This window comes from Hemitrygon akajei, chromosome 7 (assembly GCF_048418815.1).
Source record: "Hemitrygon akajei chromosome 7, sHemAka1.3, whole genome shotgun sequence".
Lineage (NCBI taxonomy): Eukaryota > Metazoa > Chordata > Chondrichthyes > Myliobatiformes > Dasyatidae > Hemitrygon > Hemitrygon akajei.
In genome coordinates this window covers 78,822,426-78,844,728 of record NC_133130.1, presented here as the reverse complement: position 1 = coordinate 78,844,728, position 22,303 = coordinate 78,822,426, and the positions used below count along the sequence as shown (strand labels likewise).

General features: G+C 42.3%; 1 protein-coding gene across 3 annotated transcripts in view; it reads right to left on the bottom strand.

Moving 5' to 3' along the window:
* Nucleotides 1-1,290: 1,290 nt before the first annotated feature.
* tasp1 (taspase, threonine aspartase, 1) overlaps nt 1,291-22,303 on the bottom strand; it is a 145,966-nt gene continuing 124,953 nt past the window's right edge. For all 3 annotated transcript variants that reach the window (XM_073051278.1, XM_073051279.1, XM_073051280.1), the window contains one exon: nt 1,291-3,552. In XM_073051278.1, the coding sequence (XP_072907379.1) occupies nt 3,460-3,552 (93 nt within the window). In that variant the 3' untranslated portion in view covers nt 1,291-3,459. The remainder of the gene's footprint in view (nt 3,553-22,303) is intronic.

Below are 22,303 nucleotides of genomic sequence, written 5' to 3'. Positions count from 1 at the left end.
TTGGTTGTAATTGTAAAATTAAGTCTCCCCCTCATATCATGAGACCTTCTGTTTTCCATTACCATAGAGTAACTGAATTTTCGTCTATGTTCCCCCTTATCAGAATATACCTGCCCTCTTTATCTCTCATTTGAATACTTTTTCAAAATTTAGCTTGCTTCAGATGAGAATAGCAACTCCTCTGCTATGTCCTGATTTATATGAGGAGAAAAACAAATTAGTGAAACCCATTCTCTTTAGTTTTCCGTGCTCATTATCACTTAAGTGAGTTTCCTGTAAATATACTACATGGGCTTGTTTTCTTCATTTTTGATAGAATTTTACTACATTTGATTGGATTTAACAGCCTATTGACATTAAAAGAAATGAATTTTACTTTGTCCTTAGCCATGTGTATTTATCTGTCAGTATCTCGTTGAAATTAGCAGAATAAAACTTGATCGATCTACTCACTGAACAAATAAGAACCAAGGAACTAATAGAAAGAAAGGTAATGAAGGTGTGATTCCAAGACTGAGGTCTCTATTACATGATCAAGTTATTATTCCAACACGTATGCAGTTGCTGTAAAGAATGGAGACCATTCAGTTAACTGATTCAGCTTTCCATTAGAAATGTTTAATTTCTACCTCTTAGCATCACATTCAATCTTGAATGGCATGTCTTTGCTTAACAATCATTGATGCAAGGTAATATCATGAACTCTGAATTATATCTTTGTAATAGAAAGATAATTCAATGTAAGTGGTGCAATAGGTAGAAGATGGCTTTTTGTATGTTGGTCTTTGTCAAGTCAGGACATTGAGTATGTAAGTTAGGATGTTACATAGCAGTTGTGCAAGATGTTGGTGAGTCTGCATTTGGGAGTATTGTATTCAGTCCCTGTCACCGTGCTAAGAACAGAGATGCCATCAAGTTGGCATTAATGAAGAAAAGCTTAAAGATGTTGCCAGTGCTTTGGGGGCCTGAGTTAGATGGAGAGGCTGAACAGCGAGGACTTTATTCACTGGAGTGTAGGAGACTGGGAGGTGACCTTATAAAAGTCATGTCACCTTATAAAATCATGAGTGGCCTAGAAAGGGTGAATGCACATAGTCTGTGGAAAGCAAAAGTCAGAATATGTCATATAAGTTTATCATGTTTCCTCAACTTCATAATTTTTGGCTCCTAATGAACTGAAAAACCAAGATGAATATTATCCTGCTTTTTTTTTAAGCAGAGATATTTACCAAATAATTAATGTTTATGGCAAGGCAATAATTAAACATGGAACAGGTACTGCTTGAAGCATTTAACATTTAAACCAGATTTTATTGTAGTTTCTTAATGATACACAACTTCATTTTACTGAAATTCTTTGAGCATATTCTTATGTCCAGTTCTGTTAAATCTGCAAATATCCACACACACATTTTTTCCAAACGAGCGAAATCTGCAAAATTTTATTAAAGCATATAAAACATTAACATGTTTTGTAATCAATTTAAAAGCACCAATGAAAGCTTTTCATTTAGCCCCGACAGTCTACATACAATATAATGGAATTAGTACAGTGCAACACCAGCTCTGATACGTTCAAGCTTTGCTCAAGAGTTACATTTAAGACTATTTATCTTTGCTGTAAACTCAATATAAAATAGCACATTTAAATTCAACAGTAAAATATAAATTCTGTCAATGAACTTCTCCAAATTGCTTATTTTACTTAAGTTTTCATAGCTATAAAACGAATTTAAACATTTTCATAAACTAATCACAAACTCCCACTTGCTAGTTTTTCCAGATGGTCGAGGGAGGTATCAAAGGTAGTCCTTTGTAGTTTTCTATCACACATTTAAAATTAAATAGATTGGCATTCCAAAACAGAAAACAAAACTACACTAACCTATATAATAAATATTTGATATTGCTTAATATGTAGCTTTGAGGCATATCTTTAACTCAGAATCCAGAAATACAGTGATGATAACCATCAAAAGTATATAGGAAAGAATGACAGAGAATTTATTACATAGAAGTTTCAAAATACTTTTCATAATATGGGAAGATTGTACACTTTTAGGAAAGGATTGCACTCTTTATCTTTGATTGTCCTGGATCCACAATTAAAAAAGACTAGCTCTGGCTTATTATATTAGATAAAATCAAGCATTTAACAAGCACTGCTCCCAGTGAATCAGGATTTCACAGGATTCCTACAAATTGTCAACCAAATCTATGAAGCCAACAGATAAATAGACATTAAAAGCTACATCATTTCAATGGTTCCCTCATTGGTGGTGGTGTTATCCCTCTAAGATTCTAAAGCCCTGGAATTTCCTCCATAAATTTCTCCGTTTCTTCTTCTGATTCCCTAAACCTATCTCTCTGCCCAGACTTTGGTCACTCTATCACCTTATGTGATTCAGCATTAAAATTGTTTTTAATACTCATACTAAATGCCTCTACGTACGTTGCCATAGACAGGTCCTGCACTTGGATGCTCCTGTTCAATCGAAACTGCATAAATTGGTTAAGTCAGCAAAATCAGGTATTCTCACATACCAATTGTTGTTGAAACATAACCAAACAAAAAATGTGAATGAAGTACTGTTTTACAGGATATCATAATACAATTTGACTTGTGTATCAAATATGTTAATTGTACACAATTTAAAATAAAAAATAAAAACATTTAGGATCTACATACATTGCACGAAGTCTAGTTAAATCTACAATTTTACTGTTTTTATTTAAGCATATAATTTTCACCCACTCTTACATGCCATCAAATTTTCAGTCAAATTGCTATAAATTCAATATCATGTCCTGCATGACAGTACTAACAGCATGGTTAAGTTTCACATTTAAATCATTTAATGCTGTTTTATACAATATCAGCATATTGTGCACACAATCATATCTTTTATCAGTATCTCTATATGCAAAATGTATTTATCTGAGCAAACCTCACATTAACTAACAGCCAAACATTGGTAAATATTATCATAACTAGCCAATAAACTTGTGATGTTATCAATAATGATGAAATCACAGGCACTTACTAGTTACCGAATCAAGTGCCAAAGTAACACGATCCTGATCCTTTTAAATTAAAAGCATGGATGCATTGATTGAAACTCAAGACATCTGGAAGGGTGGTTTTCTTTCATTTATCTTTTTGGAACAATGTGTGTACTAATCAAGAAAAAAAAATCTGGTAACAAACTTTTGAACATTCCAGCAAAGTTAATTACAATCATCTTTGTTTTAAGCAGATAATATGGGTCAAAAAAAGCAGCAAGTACTTGCATAATCAGGATATATAAAGTACAAAGTGCAATTTTTATTGTGGTACCAAAAAAAGATAAACTTCACAATCTGCTTTTTATAATCACATTTATATAATTAAAATATAAGAAGTAGACTATAGTTAGTCCATCTGATTCTGTGTGTGGTAGAATTATTGAAGTGAAACATTCAATTCACAGAGGTTCGAAGCCTGCAAACACCACCTTCAATTGCCAGTGATTGCCCTGCCACAGCTCCTGGTGGAAGTCTTGATATGTGAGTCTGTGGGGAAAGATACAAAATGATTATTAAGATTTCAGTTAAACAAAACTGTTACATTCAAAAATGTGAATGATCAACTGTTTTCCCCCTCCAATGATGTTCTCTAACCTGCTGAGAATTTCCAAAACTTTGTTTTATTCAGTTGCACATGATATTCAAAGCACTGCTGGAGACATTCAGGTCATGCAGCAACTGTCAAAGCTCTTTCAAATTTCTGGAGATGGATGGAGGAAAACATTCAGACTGGTTGGATCACAGCTTGGTATGGGGGCTCCAAAGCACAAGATTGCAGCCAAAGCCAACTCCATCATGGCTATAACCCTCCCCACCACTGTCAACATCTTTGAGAGACGGTGCCTCAAGAAGTTGACATGCATTATTAAGGACTTTCATTATCTCGGGCATGTCTTCTTATCATTACTGCCAACAGGGAGGGGGTACAGAAGCTTGAAGATCCATACTCAGAAAATGCTTCTTCCCATCAGGTTTCTGAACAGTTCATGAACACTACCTTATTATTATTTACTTATTTATTTTGCAATATATAGTAAATTTGTCTTTGCATTGCACTGCTTCGTAAAACAAGAAATTTCATGTCATAAGACAATCCTGACAGAAAGTGAAATAGGATTAATATTTTATGCTGAAGACTCGTTAGGCCGCTTTCTTGGTTTTGAATAAGGGTCATCAAGTTTGAAAAGTTAACTCTAGTTCCACAGATGCCACCTGGCCAGCTGAACATTTATTTTATTTTTATTTCAAATTTCCAGAAGCTGCAAATAGTTGTTTTTATTTTCCTATACAATCACATTGTTTGACATGCAGTGGAATTAAGTCCCACCTCCAGTACTGACAAGGAACTGTAGTGCAATTACAGTATGTATTATCAATACCAATTCCACAATGAATTCTAAATCAGTATGCAGTCAGAATTTACCTAGAATTCAAGTTCAGATTTATTGTCATTCAACCATAAACATGTATACTGCTAAATGAGACAATGTTCCTCTGGACCAAGGTGCACAACACAGTGCATATAACTCACATGTAACACAAAGTAATATTACCACAAATAAACTAGCAAATAATAAAATAAATTCCAGAAGATCGACAATTTGAATAAGATGACTTTATGACATAATTTAAAAAGTAAACAGTATAAGACAGTAAGACATAGGAGCAGAATTAGGCCATTTGGATAATCTCTCTGCCATTCAATCATGGCTGATCCTTTCCCCTCCTCAGCCCCACTCCCCATAACCTCTGATGCCATGACTGATCAAGACCTATCAAGCTCTGCCTTAAATACACTCAACAACCTGGCTTTCACAGCTGCCTGTGGTAACAAATTCCACAAATTCATCACTCTCTGGCTAAAGAAATTTCTCTGCACCTGTTTTAAATGGACAACTCTCTATCTCGAAACTGTGCTCTCTTGTGCTGGACTCCCCCACCATGGGAAACTTCCACATCTACTCTGTCCAGACCTTTCAACATTCATAAGGTTTCAATGAGATCCCTTCTCATCCTTCTAAATTCCAGCTGGTACAGACCCAGGGCTATCAAATGCTCCTAGTATGATAACCCTTTAATTCCCAGAACCATCCTTGTGACACACATCTGAACCCCCTCCAATGCCAGCACATCCTTTCTTAGATAAAGGAGCCCAAAACTGTTCACAATACTCAAGGTGAGGCCTCACCAGTGCTTTATAAAGCGTCAGCATCACATCTTTGCTCTTGTATTTTAGATCTCTTGAAATGAATGCTAAAATTGCATTTGCCTTCCGCACCACCGATTCTACCTGCAAGTTAACCTTTATGGTGCTCTGCACAAGGACTCCCAAGTCCCTTTGCATCTCAGATTTTTGGATTTTCTCGCCATTTAGAGAATAATTTATAAATACTAATGGCACTTCATCAGTGATGAGACTTGGATGGTGGCATGGAACTTAATAGTTCCATAGGCTGGGGAAGAAGCTGTTTCCCACCCTCACAGACCTTGTCCTAAAGCTCTGGTGCCTTCTGCCTGAAGGTAGAGGGTCAAAGAGATTGTTGGAGGGACCCTTGACAGCGCTAAGGGCCCTGTCTATGCAGCGCTCTGAATAAATATGTCAGATGGGTGAAAGTGAGACCTTGATGATCCTCTCAGCAGTCCATGCAATCCTTTGTAGGTTGCTTGCAATTCCTATACCAGACAATGATGCAGCTGGTCAATGGGTCTCCGGTAAAAAGTTAGAATTGGGGAGGTGGGGGGAGGGTGAGAAGCCTCACTCACCTCAATCTCCTCTGGAAGTGGATATGTTGCTGTGCTTTCTTGACTAAAGAGGTAGTGTTGAGGGATAGATGACATTCTCTGTTATGTGCACTCTCAAAACTTGGTGCTTCTATCTGTCTCCAGAGGAGACATATATGTGCATTGAAAAGCAGTCAGGCTGCACCTTTCTAAAGTCCACAATCATCTCTTTAGTCTTGTCCATGTTGAGGCTCAAGTTGTGCTTGCACCAGTCTACAAGCCACTTTACCTCTGTACACCATCTTGTCATTGTTGTTAATGAGGGCAGCCACTGTTGTGTGATCAATGAACCTGGTGACTCAGTTTCAACTGGATCTAGTAAAGCAGTGATGCGTCTGCAGCATGAACAGCAGAAGGCTAAACACGCAGCCCTGTGGTTGCCAGTTTTCAGCGTGATGGAGCTAGAAACGTTGGTGCCAATGAGGACTGACTGTGGCCTTTCTGACCGAAGAACAAGAGCAAGTTACAGAGAAAGGTGTTGAGACCCACCACACATCCTGGCATATGAGGCACCATTTTCCAGGTGGCACAGGACTGAGTGGAGGGCAGAGGCTATTGGGGTCTGCAAGTTTTGTTTCTTTCTCGTGCCAGTTTGGGGGCGGGGGGTAATGTCTTTCATCAACACTCAAGATCTTCCTGTACTTAATGGCTATTTGTAGTAGACAAATATCAGAGTTGTATTATACATGCATTCTCTACAATAAAATGAACCTTTGATCAATTTGCGCAATAAGCAAAAAGAAAGGGTCCAGTGTAGCAGATTACAATCCACAACCAGCAACTCAAAAGCTTATTATTGTTGAGGTCAGCGGTTCTGAATGGTAGTCATTAAGGCTAGTTACTATCGCCCTCTTAGGCACCAGGATGATGGTGGTTGCCTTGAAGCCTATGGGGCAGAGGACTATACCAGAGAGATGTTGAATATGTCTGTTAGAACCTCTATTTACTGACTGAGCAGTCTTACAGCGCCCGACCAGATACATTATCAGGCCACGCAGCTTTATGTGGGTTGACCCTGGCTAAGGTCATCCTCAAATCAATTACGGTCAGATATGAGTGCCTGCACCTCATGTTCCTTGCCGAACATCATTCCATGCATCAATCTGTGTGTAATAGACATTCAGCCTATCAGGAAGAGAGGCATCACTGTTGTTGATGTACAGGGTGTACTTGTAGTGCATTGTGGTCTGAATGCCTTCCCAATGAGGCTTAGTTTCTGGTGTCACAGAAACGGATGTAACTTCTCTGAATAATCCTGTTTTGCCTTTCTGATGATTCGGGAATACATTGCTGTAAGAGTTGTCTTATTCCCCGAACTAAAGGCTGCATCTCTGATCTCTCAGCAGTGTCTGGACGTCTGCTGTTAACCACGTCTTCCGATTTGCCCCCTCAGAGATATATTTAATAATGGTTACATCTTCAATGCACTTTTCCTTATAGCCAGTCACATATACAGCATATTCATCAATGTTAATGTGATGGTCATAGGCAGCTGCCTCCTTGAGCACGCTCCATTCCATGTTTTTAAAATAGTCTTGTAATGATGAGGTTGTTCCTTCTGGCTAAGTCTTTATCTCTTTTCAAAGTGGTTTGACTCATTTAATCAGTGGTCTGTATGCAGGTATGAGCATAATAAATAAGTGTATACAGTATCCAAGGTGGGAGAGGGGGCAGCCTTGTATGCATCAGGCATATTGCTATAAACCAGGTTTACTGTGTTTCACCACTGATTGAGGCAGGACTATTTTTAAGCTGGCAGGGTGGAGGTCACCAGCAATAATAAAGAAACTGTTAGGGAGAATGTTTTGGAGGTTACTGATAGAGCTCATGCAGTACTCCACCAACACTAGCACGGGGTGGGGGGTTGTATGCAGAATCAATTCACCGTTTAAAAACTCTGACCAGAGGTGAACAGTGGGTCATCACTACCGAAGCCTTCTCACACCAGTTTGATACACCATCAATAACTCTCGGAGACGGGAGGCGAACGATAGGCTTTTATTAGCAGCAAAAGCGACCACAACATCTTGGAGACTGAGGGAGGAGCAGTGCCTCAATCGCCTTTATACAGGGGTCTGTGGGAGGAGCCACAGGAGCAGTCAGCAGAGGGGCGTGTCCAGACAGGTATACACATAGTTTACCACATTCACCCCGCCTTTGTTTTAAAAGAGAGTCCCCATGGGGCGAAGTTTCTTACAAGTATATTTACGGGTCAAGTCTATCAGGCAGTCGAGTCTGTCGCTGCGATCTACGTAGCACCAGTGGTGATTGCACAGGTGCCGGTGGTTGTGCTGGCTCCGGCCTGACTTGAGGTGCCAGCCCGTTAGGTGTCAGTAATCCATCATGCGTGTGCGTGGCGCCCGGTATGGGAGTGTCGTGAGGAGTCTGTGTAGGGCTTGGTGTGCGCGGTGTCTCGTGGGTATATACATCGGTGGGTCGTGGGTATATTCATCGGTGGGTACGGGTTTCATAGTCACCGTGGAGTGTTTGGGGTAGGGGTCTGGTGCTCCTGCGGGCGCCAGGTCGCGGACGGAGACCGTGTCCTCCCGCCCATCAGGTAAGACCACGTAGGCATACTGGGGGTTCGCATGAAGTAGGTGAACCCTCTCGACCATCGGGGAGTATTTATTGCTCCTCGCATGTTTCCGGAGCAGCACTGGCCCTGGGGACGTCAGCCAAGCCGGTAAGGTGGTCCCAGTGGCAGACTTCCTGGGAAAAGAAAAGAGTCGCTCATGAGGGGTGGCTTTGGTGGACGTGCGTAACGGAGTGGATGGAGTGGAGTGCCTCGGGGAGGACCTCCTGCCAGCGAGAGACCGGCAATCCCTTTGACCTAAGGGATTGTACGAGGCGGGCAGGCAAGATGGCGGCGACCAAGATGGCGACCCCCATGCCTCGCACATGGCGCTGCTCGACCCCGCTCGTGGTTTGGACTTACAGGCCTAGGCGAAGTGGCCCTTCTTTCCACAGCTGAAGCAGGTAACTTCTCGGGCCGGGCAGCATTTTTGGGGGTGCTTTTCGAGTCCGCAGAAGTAACACTGCGCGGACTTGCGACTGGCAGCAGCCGAGGTCGATTCGCTGGCGGGTTGCAGGGTCTGCAGCGTCCACGGGGCCAGCGGGAGATCGCGCATCTGGAGAGCGTCAGCGTTGTGCAGAGCGGCCTCCAGCATGTCGGCCAGCTCGATTGCTGAATGTAAGGTAAGATCGGCGTGTTCCAGCAGCCGCTGGCGCACGTACAATGACCTGATCCCCATAACGAAGGCGTCTCTTACTAGCAGCTCCGCATGCTGTTCCTCCGTCAGTCCCCTGCAGTCACAGGCCCGCACGAGTGTCTGTAGGGCCCGGGCAAACTCAGCGCTCGACTCTCCGGCCCGCTGCCGCTGTGTTGCTAAGCTATGTCTCGCGTAGACGGTGTTCACCGGCTGCAGTTTTGTCTTTTGAGGGCGTCCAGTGCCCCTTGGTAGGTCGGCAGGTCCCTGATCAGGGAGTATACCTGCGGACTGACCCTGGAGAGGAGAACTCTGTGCATCGTGGCAGGCTTGGTCACACGAATCTCCTCTAGGTACGACTGGAAGCATGCAAGCTGGAGTTCAAAAGCGATGTCGGCTTCCGGAGGTTGAGGGTCAATATCCAATCTGTCGGGTCATAAAATGCTCTCCATGGTTTAAAATTGCTGCTAATAAAATTGATGCACCATCAATAACTCTTGGGAGACGGGAGGTGAACGATAGGCTTTTATTAGCAGCAAAAGTGACCACAACATCTTGGAGACTGAGGGAGGAGCAGTGTCTGTGGGTGGAGCCACAGGAGCAGTCAGCAGAGGGGAGTGTCCAGACAGGTATATACATAGTTTACCACACAGTTCATATTAATATAGATACAAAGCCCTCTTCCATGAGTCTTACTAGATGTCGTGGTATTCTTATCATCCCTAAAAGAGATAAAACCCTCTTACTCAATTTGCATTTTTACCAGGGAAATTTGGCCATCACTGTTTACTCATTGAACAACAATGACTTCATTGCTATTAAAAGGGGGCCTTTTGGTGTAGGTTCCAGCACAGTCCTGGGAATCTAACACAGTTAAGAATCCTTTCAATTGTTCAAAACTCCATCTGGTTTTAGAGACCTCCAGTCCCTCTCTACCAATGATCACAAGTCTCTGACTTCCCCAAGATAAAAACTCAACTCCAATTTAATATTTCCCTTCTCCAAGGCCCTATCTCCAGGGAGTCCTGCCCCTAACCATCAATCTCTGCTACCAAACCTGCACAATAACCACAAAAGTCAACAGTATGACATGAAGTGACATTTCAGTGAGCTTTTAATAATGCAGATCAAGCTCAGTGCCTTTTTAATTAGTCCTTTTAAATCCTCATTATTTTAAACATTTCAATGATTTATTTTCTTGGCTTTCTCTCAAAAGAATTCCTGGTTCTTCAAGCTAATTCATTAAACCATTCTAATTTTTTTTTACTATCAAATGCCTAGATATAAATACAACAAACTAACATGCATTAAAATGACTTTATCTGAATGGGATGATACCACCATTAATTTGCATTTGCAATATTTGGCCAATGGTTACTGACAACCATCACACTGGAATACTATATGTACACAGTATATTCAGATATATTGACACCAAAAATAAATATATATCTTCCAATGTAAATAATACAAAAATAATCTTATTTTGTACATCTTAAGATAAATGAACACTTCTAATAATCTAAGTGCATTACAACAAATCAACAAGTGCAAAACACCATTTAAACACTGGCAACTGAATCTACCATTAGTGCTCAGATAAGACCATAAAATACTGGAGCAGAATTAGGCCATTTGACCCACTGAGTCTGCTCCGTGATTTCATCATGACTGATCCAGTTTTCCTCCCAGCCCAATCTGTCTTCCCCCTGTATCCCTTCATACCCTGACCAATCAAGAATCTATCACCCTCTGCCTTAAATATAAAGACTCGGCCTGCCGGTGGCAAAGAATTTCACAGATTCACCACTCTCTGGCTAAAAAAATGTCTCCTCATCTCCTTTCTAAAAGGATGCCCCTCTATTCTGAGACTGTGTCCTCTGGTCTTTGGACTCTCCCACTACAGGAAACATCCTTTCCACATCCACTCTATCAAGACCTTTCACCATTTGATAGTTTCATTGAGGTCACCCCTCATTCTTCTGAATTCAGTAAATACAGGCCCAGAGCCATCAAATGCTCTTCATATGACAAGCCATTCAATCCTGGAATTTTTGTGAACCTCTTTTGAGTCCTCTCCAGTTTTAGCACATTTTTTCTAGGATAAAGGGCCCAAACCTGCTCCCAATACTCTAAGTGAGGCCTCACTGGTCCTTTATAAAGTTTCAACATTACATTATTCCTTTTATATTTTAGCCCTCTTGAAATGCATGCTAACATTGTAATGCCTTCCTCACCATAGACTCAATCTGCAAATTAATCTTGAAGAAATTCTGCACAAAGTCTCCCAAATCCCTTGGCATCTGTTTTTGTATTTTCTCTCAATTTAGAAAATAGTCAATCCTTTTATTTCGTCTACCAAAGTGCATGACCATACACTTCCCAACACTGTATTCCATCTGCAATTTCTTTGCCCATTCTCCTAATCTGGCTAAGTACTTCTGGTCCAGATCTACCTTCAAATCTTTCATTTCTCAAGAATCTTCTCTCTAGTTATGGTAACTTCTCATACTTCATGATCCCTGACACCTGGAACTTCCACCATACTGCTGGTGTCTTCCACAGTGAAGACTGGTGCATAATACTTACTCACTTTGTCCACTGTTTCATTGTCCCTCATTATCTCTCCAGCATCATTTTCCAGTGGTCCACTATCCACTCATGCCTCTTTTATACTTTGTGTATCTGAAGAAACTTTTGATATCCTCTTTAATATTATTGGCTTGCTTACTTTCATATTCCATCTTTACCTTCTTAATGTTTTTAGTTGCCTTCTGTTGGTTTTTAAAAGCTTATTAATCCAGTAACTTCCCACTAATTTTTACTCTATATTATGCACTCCCTTTAGCTTTTATGTTGGCTCTGACTTGTTAGCCACAATTGTGTCATCTTTTCTTTAGAATGCTTCTTCCCCTTTGGGATGGATATACAGTATCCTGTGCCTTCCAAATTGCTTCAAGAATTCCAGCCATTGCTGCTCTGCCATCATCCCTGCCAGTTGTCTTTTCTAATCAATTCTGACTAACTTCTCTCTTCTGCCTCTGTAATTCCCTTTACTTCATTGCAATACTGATGTATCTGACTTCAGTTTCTCCTCCTCAAATTTCTGGGTGAATTCGATGATATTACGAGCACTTGCCCCGAAGGGTTCTTTTACTTTAAGGTCTCTAATCAGTTCTGGTTCATTGCACAATACCCAATCCAGAATAACTGATCCTCGAGTGCACTCAACTATGAGCTGCTCAAAAAAGCCATCTTGTAGGCGCTCTAGAAATTCCTCCTCCTGGAATCCCACGCCAACCTGATTCTCCCAATCTACCTGCATAGTGAAGTCCCCCATGACTACTGTAACATTGCCCTTTTGGCATGCATTTTCTATCTCCCTTTGTAATTTGTAGGCCACATCCTTACTGCTGTTTGGGGGTCTGTATACAACTCACATCATGGTCTTTTGACACTTGCAATTCCTCAGCTCTATCCACAAAGATACAACACCTTCTGACCCCACTGCCTTCCTGCCTGTCCTTTTGATACAGTGTGTATCCTTGTATAGTAAGCTCCCAGCTATGATCTTCTTCAGCCGACTATGCTGCAAGTTCATCTACCTTATTCCATATACTGCATGCATTCAAATACAGTACCTGTACTCAACCTTTTTGATTTTGTCTGCCTTTTACTTTGCAGTTCATCCTGTTGACTACAATTTTGCCCCATCAACAGCCTCTCCTCACTACACATTGCCTCTATAAACTAGCCACCTCATCTTCAGCACTATTATCCACCTTTCCTACGATACATTTTGCATTGAAATATAGGCAGCTCAGGACACAAGTTGCACCATGCTCAACCTTTTGATTCCTAATTTCGAAGTCTTACCAACATCTGCCTCACGACCTCTCCATTAACTGTCTTGGTACTCTGGTTCCCATTCCCTTAAAACTCTGATTTAAACCCCAATGTTCCTGCTGTAATATTAGTTCCCCCTCTAGTTCAGGTGCAACCCATCCCTTCTGTACAGGTCCCACGTCCCTGGAAGAGAGCCCAATGATCCAAAAATCTTATGCCCTCTCTCCTACACCAACTCCTTAGCTACACATTAAACTGTATCATCTTCCTAGTTCTAGCCTCACTAGCATGTGCCACGGATAGCAAATCTGAATTCATGACTCTGGAGGCCCTGCCCTTTAACTTAGAACCTAACTTCCTAAACTCCCTATGCAGAAGCTGGTCACTCGTTCTACCCATGTACTTACATGGACCATGGCCTCTAGCTGTTCACCCTCCCACTTAAGGATGCTGAGGAATCAACCCAAGATATCCCAGACCTAGCAACATACCATCCGGGAATCTCGTTCTCACCAACAGAACTTCCTGTACACCCACCCTAACTATTGAATCCCCTATAATCACAACATGCCTCTCTTCCCCCTTACCTTCTGAGTCACAGAGGCAGACTCAGTGCCAGACACTCAACCACTGCAGGTTTCCTCTGTTAGGTCATCTGCCTGACACCATCTAAAGTGATATACCTGTTGTTGAGGGGGACGGCCATGGAGGTACTCTGCAATGGCTACTTAACCCCCTTCCCCATCCTGAATGTCACCCAGTCTCCTGTGCCCTGCACCTTGGGTGTAACTACCTCTCTACATGTCCTATCTATCATCCCCTCAGCCTCCTGAATGATCCCGAGCTCATCCAGTTTCAGCTCCAACTCCTTAATGCAATTTGTTAGAAGATACATCTGGATGTACTTGCAGTTGTAGTTGTCAAGGACACTGGAGGTCTCCCTGCCTTCCCTCATCCCGCAAGAAGAGCATTCCACTATCCTGCCTGTCATCTCTACTGTCCTAGCTGAGCAGATATAAAGAAGAGAACAAGAAAATTTGAGCTTTTCTTTCCTTTGCTTACTCTTCGCTGAAGCCTCAAAGAGCTAGTCTCAATAGAAAAGTACACATTTGCCTTACTACAGCAAGATTCACAACCCCAGATCACCCCATAAAAATTCATAGTCACATTTGGAGTACAGGCAAATGTGGCAGACAATATAAACACAGCATGGCCTCATTAATACTTCCCTCCATTAAACTGTTCTCAACTTGACTACCACTGGGCCACAACAATGACAGAGATCGTTCTGACCTTTTAAGCAAAAATAATCCAAAATATGCATCCTCCAAATCTGGATGAATAACATTTCTTTTTCCAGTGCCCCATAAGTTTCTCATCTAGTTCAATCTCATCCTCCTCTCATCTTCTAATATCCCAATGTTGAGATCTGCCTACTCACAAGCCCCACAATCAAGGCAAAGGTATTGTAAGTAATGTATCTGGGACATCACGACCCTTGCAGCATACAGCTATATCTACTACATCAACCCCACTGCTACTGCAGAGGTGAGTGCCCAATGAATGATTGCAGGATAAATGATATGTATTACCAATCCACCAAAGGGGAAGAGTTATACAGCTACAGATAAAAAACCTATCAGAAACATGTATGCTCAATCACTGTAGGACCACAAGCTGTGTGACAAAGGAAAAGGAAAAGTAAGCAATATTTTAGGCTATATTATTAAAATAATACAATATTACAGACATCAATTCTTAGATGGTACAAAGTCTCAACACTCAAAATGCATTTGGTTTACTCAAGTCAACGCAAGTCACTTTTTACTGTCATTTCAACCATAACTGCTGGTACAGTACACAGTAAAAACGAGACATCATTTTTCAAAACCATGGTGCTGCATGAAACAATACAAAAGACTACACTGAACTACGTAAAACAACACAAAAGACTACACTAGACTACAGACCTACCCAGGACTGCATAAAGTGCACAAAACAGTGCAGGCATTACAATAAATAATAGACAAGACAATAGGCACAGTAGAGGGCAGTAAGTTGGTGTCAGTCCAGTCTCTGGGTATTGAGGAGTCTGATGGCTTGGGGGAAGAAACTGTTACATAGTCTGGTCGTGAGAGCCCGAATGCTTCGGTGCCATTCCTGTGGCCATTTCTTCTCTTTCTTCTTGGTGAAAAGTTATATTAGGGAAGGTGAATACTAAAATACATACGCTTAAGGTAGAGTAACAGATTAAAGTCTTTTTTATTAGTTTGTCATTTGAGATGGACTATCAGACCCGTACGTAGGTGTTTGGACACTGAGTGTTTTCTTTCTGAGTTATTGCCCTGGGGAATAGTTTCTAAAGTATACAAGGACTGTGAAAAATATGAAGCAAACGTTTTTGTAAATGCGTACATTTCCTGATTAAGTTGTTATTTTGCAGGGCAGTTTGAGATGTAAGAATTTAAGTTATTTTAGATTTATGAAATTTTTGAAAGGCATTATCAAAGATTTGTCATTAGTTGTCTTTTTATGGTGCAAGAAATATGTGTACAGCTTTGGATAACAGTATAAATAGGCTGTACTGTGTTTGGATAGGCCAATCTCTATGCACAAAGTGCTCCAATTCCAAACATTCTTTACATTCAAAATTCATTTTTCTTTTAATAGGAGCAGACTCAGGCTATCAGCCCTTTGAATCTTCTCTATCATTCATCAAAATCATCTACATCACCACATTACTTCATTATGCACACAATCTCTGACTCTGAATTTCAACAATCTATCAGACATTTAAAAAAAAAATTAACTCAGCATTAAAGCTCCTTCCAGAACAGACTGTCCTTTATTCTGATACTGGGCCTCAGATTCAAGACTCCTTGACCACATCCAGCCTGTAATGTATAAGTTTCAATCAAATATATTCTCATTCTTCTAAACTCTAGAGCAGGGGTTCCCAACCTGGTGCCCGCGCCCCCAGGGGGTGCGAGATGGAATTTCAGGGGGTGCGACAAAGAGTGGCTTGTGTCCTTGAATGACAAGTTACGAGTCATCACTCAGCCAGCTGCCAGTGTGCCTTGAGAAGTGGTAGTAACGTTTGACCCAAGCACACACCAGTCTCCCGCTGCCCGAGTCGAGAGAGACGTAAACTCACTCCAGGCTCCCGCTGCCCAAGTCAGCGTTGAGGATTCTCAGCAGTGTTACCTGGGAAGTTACACCTCAAAGTTGAGGAGTCTCATCAATGTTAGCTAGAAGGTTACATCTCGGGTTAAAAATCATCTCATAATGCCAAAATCTTTATACATCCTGAATCAACCATTGAGTAACGACTCTGCGTTAAAACCAAACCCGCAGACAGTAGGTAAATTATTCAATTATAAAATTTTTAAAAGCCACATTTTGATAAAAAGCAGCTTAAGTCATTCATTCGTATTAGTCTCAATGCATTAAAGAAGTTTTTGAATTTCAAAGGTTTTTTCCTTGAATCGTTGATAATTTTGAATTGTGTGATGGAAGTTCATATCTCCGGTAATCATCGGAAATAGGTGTGTAAATTCAGTAGAGAGTAGCCTAATAAGTTGTGTCACGTCCCCGTAGCATTTCCACCTGACAATTTATCTCGGTGTAACCGCAGATAATACCGTAATATAATATTCGAAAGCGTATTTCTCGCGATACTTTGCTATAGGCGTGTCTGGTTGAGTAAAGCGGTCATCCCTGACTTAGATAGTTTTTCTCATTTTCTTAAGTCATCTCAGATGTCAGAGCTAGTCCTCTTAAAATCTCTATTCAGTTGGATGAGTCAACTGATGTCTCCAGTTGTAGTCATCACATTAGTGAGGTATGTCAATGATGGTGCTGTGAAGATTTCCTGTTTTGTAAAGATCTGAAAGTAAGCACAATTGCAAAAGATGTAATGCAGCTGGTGAAAGACTTCTTTGTCAAACATGATTTAGATATCAAAGTCATTGGTTCTGTGTGCACTGATGGGGCACCTGCAATGCTTGGAAATAAATCTGGCTTTTCTGCATTGATGAAAAAGGAGATTCCAGACTTGCAAGTTACCCATTATTTTCTTCATCAGCATGCTTTAGCATCAAAAACATTGCCTCCAAATTTGAAGAAAGTCCTTAATACTTGTGTGAAGATCATCAACTGGATCGGGGGCGTGCTTTGAACCATCGCATCTTCAAATCATTTTGTGAGGATCTGGGAAGTGAGCATTCAGTTTTGCTTTTCCACACAGAAGTCCGTTGGTTGTCATGAGGACAAGCTTTAACCCACTTCTTTGAACTGCGGGAAGAAATCAAAGTTTTTCTGGAGGAGTGTGAATGTGATCTGGTTGGGGCAATGGAATCACAGGAATTTGCCCAAATGCTGGCTTACTTAGCTGACATTTTCACTCCTATGAATGACCTGAGTGTTTCTCTTCAAGGAAAAGGGATAAACATATTGAAGGATTGTGAAAAGTTGAATGCCTTCAAAGAAAAGTTATGTCCTTGGCGTTGAAGGATGGAAAGAGGCAGTCTCTCAAATTTTCCTTCACTAGAAGAGATGGTTGATGATGCTGGATCCATAACTTCTACTGTGCGTGAAGAAATTGTGGCTCATTTGGAAATGCTGTCAGAATCGTTTGATGGATATTTTGCTGCTGGAGACCTGAAGATTTCAGAAGAATGGATCATGAATCCATATTCCTACAATCTGGAGAAAATGTCAGATGATGAAGAGCTGAAGGAAGATCTTATTGATTTGCGGACAAATCGAGCTCTTGAAATGCAATTTGAAAGCAAGACTTTGAAGGAGTTTTGGTGTGCAGCACTGGATATGTTCCCAAGACTTGGTGGAAAAGCACTGTGTCCTCATTCCATTTGCAACAACATACTTGTGTGAATCTGGATTCAGTTCTCCTTTGTCAATCAAGACAAAATCTAGGAATCGCCTGAATCCACAGGCAGACCTGCAGATCAGTCAGCAAGAAAGTTCCACGTTTTGACAAAATCATGAATGAGAAGCAGGAGCAAAGAAGACATCAAATTTTATGTTCACAATTGGGATTGATTTTACTGTTATAATTTTTTCTGAATAAATTAGAATCTAATTGCTCAATTTATATTTGTATTTTATGCACTGAGTTAAAAGCTTATTTTTTTAAGTTCAATTTGTTCATCCGCAGTATTGTATGTGGTTCAAAAAATTAGAAATTAGACTTCTTCATCTTCAAATGTGCACCCCCTTTTGCAGGGGGTGCGAACATTAATCAAACATTTCCTAGGGGGGTGGGGCATAGAAAAGGTTGGGAACCACTGCCTGAGGCAGTGTAAGCTGTAGGTGTCCTCCAGGGCTGGGAGCTGTGTCCCGATGACCTTCTGTGCGCTAGAGACGACCCGCTGAAGTGCTTTCCTATCAGCTGCTGTACAACTGAGATACCACACAGAGATGCAGTATGTTAAGATGCTCTCTATGGTGCAGCAATAAAAGGTCACCAGCATCTGTTCAGGTAGACCAGCTTTTTTCAGCGTCCTGAGGTAAAACAAGCGTTGCTGTGCTTTCTTAACTATTGTTGTGGTGTTAGAGGACCATGTAAGGTCTTCTGACATGTGTATTCCCTGAAACCTGAAACTGGACACTATCTCCACAATGTCTCCGTTAATGTAGACTGAATTTAGCTCCTTAGTCTTTGCTGTATTAAGACACAGATTGTTCTCTGAGCACCAGCTCACTAAGTTCTGTACCTCAGCTCTGTATGCTGATTCATCTCTGTTGGAGATCAACCCAATCACTGTTGTGTCGTCTGCGAATCTGACAAGAGTATTGGTGTCAAATGCAGGTATACAGTCGTAAGTGAAGAGGGAGTAGAGTATGGGACTCAATACACAACCTTGTGGTGTACCAGTGTTCAGGATAGTAGTGGAGGATAGGTGAGGGCCCAGTCTCACTGCCTGTGAACGCTCTGACAAGAAATTCAGGACCCAGTTGCAGAGTGATGAGCTGAGGCCTAGCTGGTGGAGTTTGGAGATGAGCTTGCTGGGAATGACAGTATTAAAAGCAGAGCTATAATCAACAAACATCCTCACATATGTGCCCTTTCCCTCCAGATGTGTCAGGACAGTGTGAAGAGCTAATGAGATGGCATCCTCTGCGGACCTGTTTGCATTATAGGCAAACTGGTATGAGTCCAGTGTAGCAGGGATAGTGATTTTAATGTGGGAGGGGACCAATCTCTCAAAGCACTTCATTGTTGTTGGTGTAGGGCAACCAGACGATAGTCATTCAAATTGTTGATGTTTGTTTTCTTCGGGACAGGCATTATGATGGCTGACTTCAGGCACTTGGGGACCGTTGCCCGAGACAGAGACAGACTGAAAATTCTCGTAAATACATCAGCCAGTTGTTCAGCACAGTCTTTAAGTACCCGTCCTGGAACTCTATCTGGGCCTGCAGCTCTTTGTGGATTGACCCTCTGCAGCATGCGCTGTACATCCTGTGCTCTCAGTGTAAGAACGTGTTCATCCTCTATGGCCAGATTCTTGCACTTCTCAGATTGTTGTTAATTTCAAACCGGTCAAAGAAGGTGTTGACTTCACTGGCCAGTGTGACATCACTGTGGGGGCAGACAGGGTTACTCTTGTGGTCAGTAATAGCCTTGATGCCTTGCCACATGCTCTGACTGTTAGCATTGTTAAAGTGGTCCCCTACCCGTTGCCTGTGGACGTCTTTGGCCTTTTTTCAGGTTTGACCTGGCAACACTATATGCTGAGGCATCACCAGATTTAAAAGCATTTTTGTGTGCTTTTAAAAGGTTTTGTACCTCTTTATTCATCCACAGTTTCTGGTTTGGGAATATCTTTATTTTCTTCTCTACTGTCACACCATCTACACTAGTGGTCGCCACCCCGTCGATCGCGATCGACTAGTCAATCTTTGAGACTTTCCCAGTAGATCCCGGAAAAAAAGAAAGAAAAATAAATACACAAATACTGTTGAGAGATTGTTTCTGGGGTGCGGGGTTTTAGTTACGTTCTTTCTGCCCAGTGTGCATGGGTATAGCTTCCCGCACTACACAGTGTACTTCAGTGGTCCCCAACCACCAGGCCGTGAGGAAACAAAATGAGTCAGCTGCACCTTTCCTCATTTCCTGTCAGCCCACTGTTGAACTTGAACCCATGAGTCACCTAACCGCAGTGACACCCTCACGCCAGGGATCACTGGTTGGCCTTGGGTGGCCGGTGGCAAGTGCCGTCGCTACTGGCTTAGAGTGCTGCTTCTAAACCTGCTTAACACACTGAATGTTCATGGGGAATCTGGCGCTAAAATACTCGCAGATGACCTAATTCGGGCTCAGGGTTTCGTAAGTATCAGAGCAGCTACCTTGCTGCGATCTACTGAAACAAACTTTTGTCAGCTGATAGATCCTACGGGGGGGGGGGGGGGGCGGGGTGGGCGCACGCCCTGTCGCATTTCTTGCTTGGTCAGTCGCTCTCTCCAGACTGCGACGCCGCGGCCCCGGCATGGGGACCTCCGGCCCTGACCTTGCCCTCTCACCCAACCAATGACCAACTGCACCTGGCCAAGGCGTCTGGCGGTGGGTGGGCGTGAGGCTGGAGCTCAGACCCAGAGGCTGTCTAATGAGGCAATGAAGCCCTCAAAACTGCTTCGGTACCCTGAGTCCAAGCACCCAGCACTTAAAGACAAACCCGTTGAGTTTTCTTAGAGAAAAAACGTGAGCAGCGTAGGACAGAAGCTAAGTGCCAAGAGCTGCGAAAACTAAATTGCAGAATAGACTGGACATAAGGAACCTGCATCGAGAATCGCTGTATTCCCGTCGTGTTTAAAACCACCCCCCTCCCGTCAGCCAGTCCGCAAGAATATTGTCAATATTAAACCGGTCCGCGGTGTAAGAAAAGGGTGGGTACCCCTGGTGTTTATACATTATTTCTACTTCCGGGTTGCAGGGTTTTACTTCCGGTCTTTTCTGCCCCGGTGTGCATGCGTGTAACTAATTGATCTGGGGTCGATTTTGCCTTTTACTAAGGCCCAAGGAGGGGATCTTGGGCTTAAAAAGGTTGGTGACCACTAGTCTACACAACTGTTGATGTAGAAAAGCACAGTGGATATGTACTCCAAGTTCACCTCTGTGCCATGGGTAGCCTGTTGTGCAAACAGGTCCCAGTGGGTGTGACCAAAGCAATCATGGAGTTGTAAAGAGGCATCTTCTGGCCATATTTTGACTGTTTTTATTGCAGGTTTAGTTTTGCGGATAAGTGGTCTGTATGCTGGCATCAAAAACAGTGAAAGCTGATCAGATTGTCCCAGGGATGTGCTGGGGGAGACTCTGTTGGAGTCTTTGACATTCGTGTACCAATAATTGAGAGTGTTTAATCCCCTGTAGGACACTGCACATTCTGATAGAATTTATGGAGCACAGATCATAGGTTGACCTGGTGAAAATCCCCTGCAACAACGAAGGCACCGTCAACGTGAGCATCCTGCAGTTTGTTGATGGCCTAGTATAGCTGTGCTAATGCTAGCTTAGCATTGGCTTGCGGGGTGATGTATACAGCCATGATCATAACAATGGAAAACTCCCAAGGCAGATAAAACCGCCTACATTGGAGCAGTAAATACTCCAGGTCAGGAGGACAATAGCTCTCTGCTGCAGTGTGGTTAGTGCACCAGCCATTGTTGATATAGATACAGAGCCCGCCACCCTTGCTCTTACCGGAGTCCTTTGCTCGGTCTGCGCGGTGTAGTGTCCGGTTAGTTAGCTCCACAACCCCATCAGGAACCAGCGCGCTGAGCCACGTCTCCGTAAAAATCAGCGTACAGCAATCCTTCAGGGATCTGTGTATTAATCCACAGCCTTACTTCGTCCATTTTATTAGCGAGAGACCGGACATTTGCGAGGAAAACACTTGGCAAAGAGGGTCTGTGCGGAGCACTTCGTAGCCTGGCCCGCACTCCTGCGTGCCGTCCCCACTTTTGCTTCCTTTTGCGGCGCCGCCTCCGTCTCCTTGCAGGCGGTGTGGTGATCCACGGAGCTCCTGGTGTTATGGCTAACTCTTTCAGGATGCTAGTGAAGTCACTGAAGTTGCTGAAAGCTTGTTGTTCACAGCTTTATCCGATGTTAATTATTTGCGTACGGCTGTAGGAACGCCTTGTACAGGTGACTACACTTAACGCTAAAATAATAACGATGCAAAAGTAGCATAGGTAGCATTGATTAGGGAGTGCAGATCCGCTGCGTGTGGACGCGCCACCATCTTAACCAATTGATAAATTTCATCTGTAAATTTGGTTATTGTATAATGCACTACCCTTCAAAGAGTTAGTTTAAATTTTACTGTAATTCCAATTGTCTTCAGCTAGTAAAAGAACAAAGGAGAAAACATTGGAATAACATA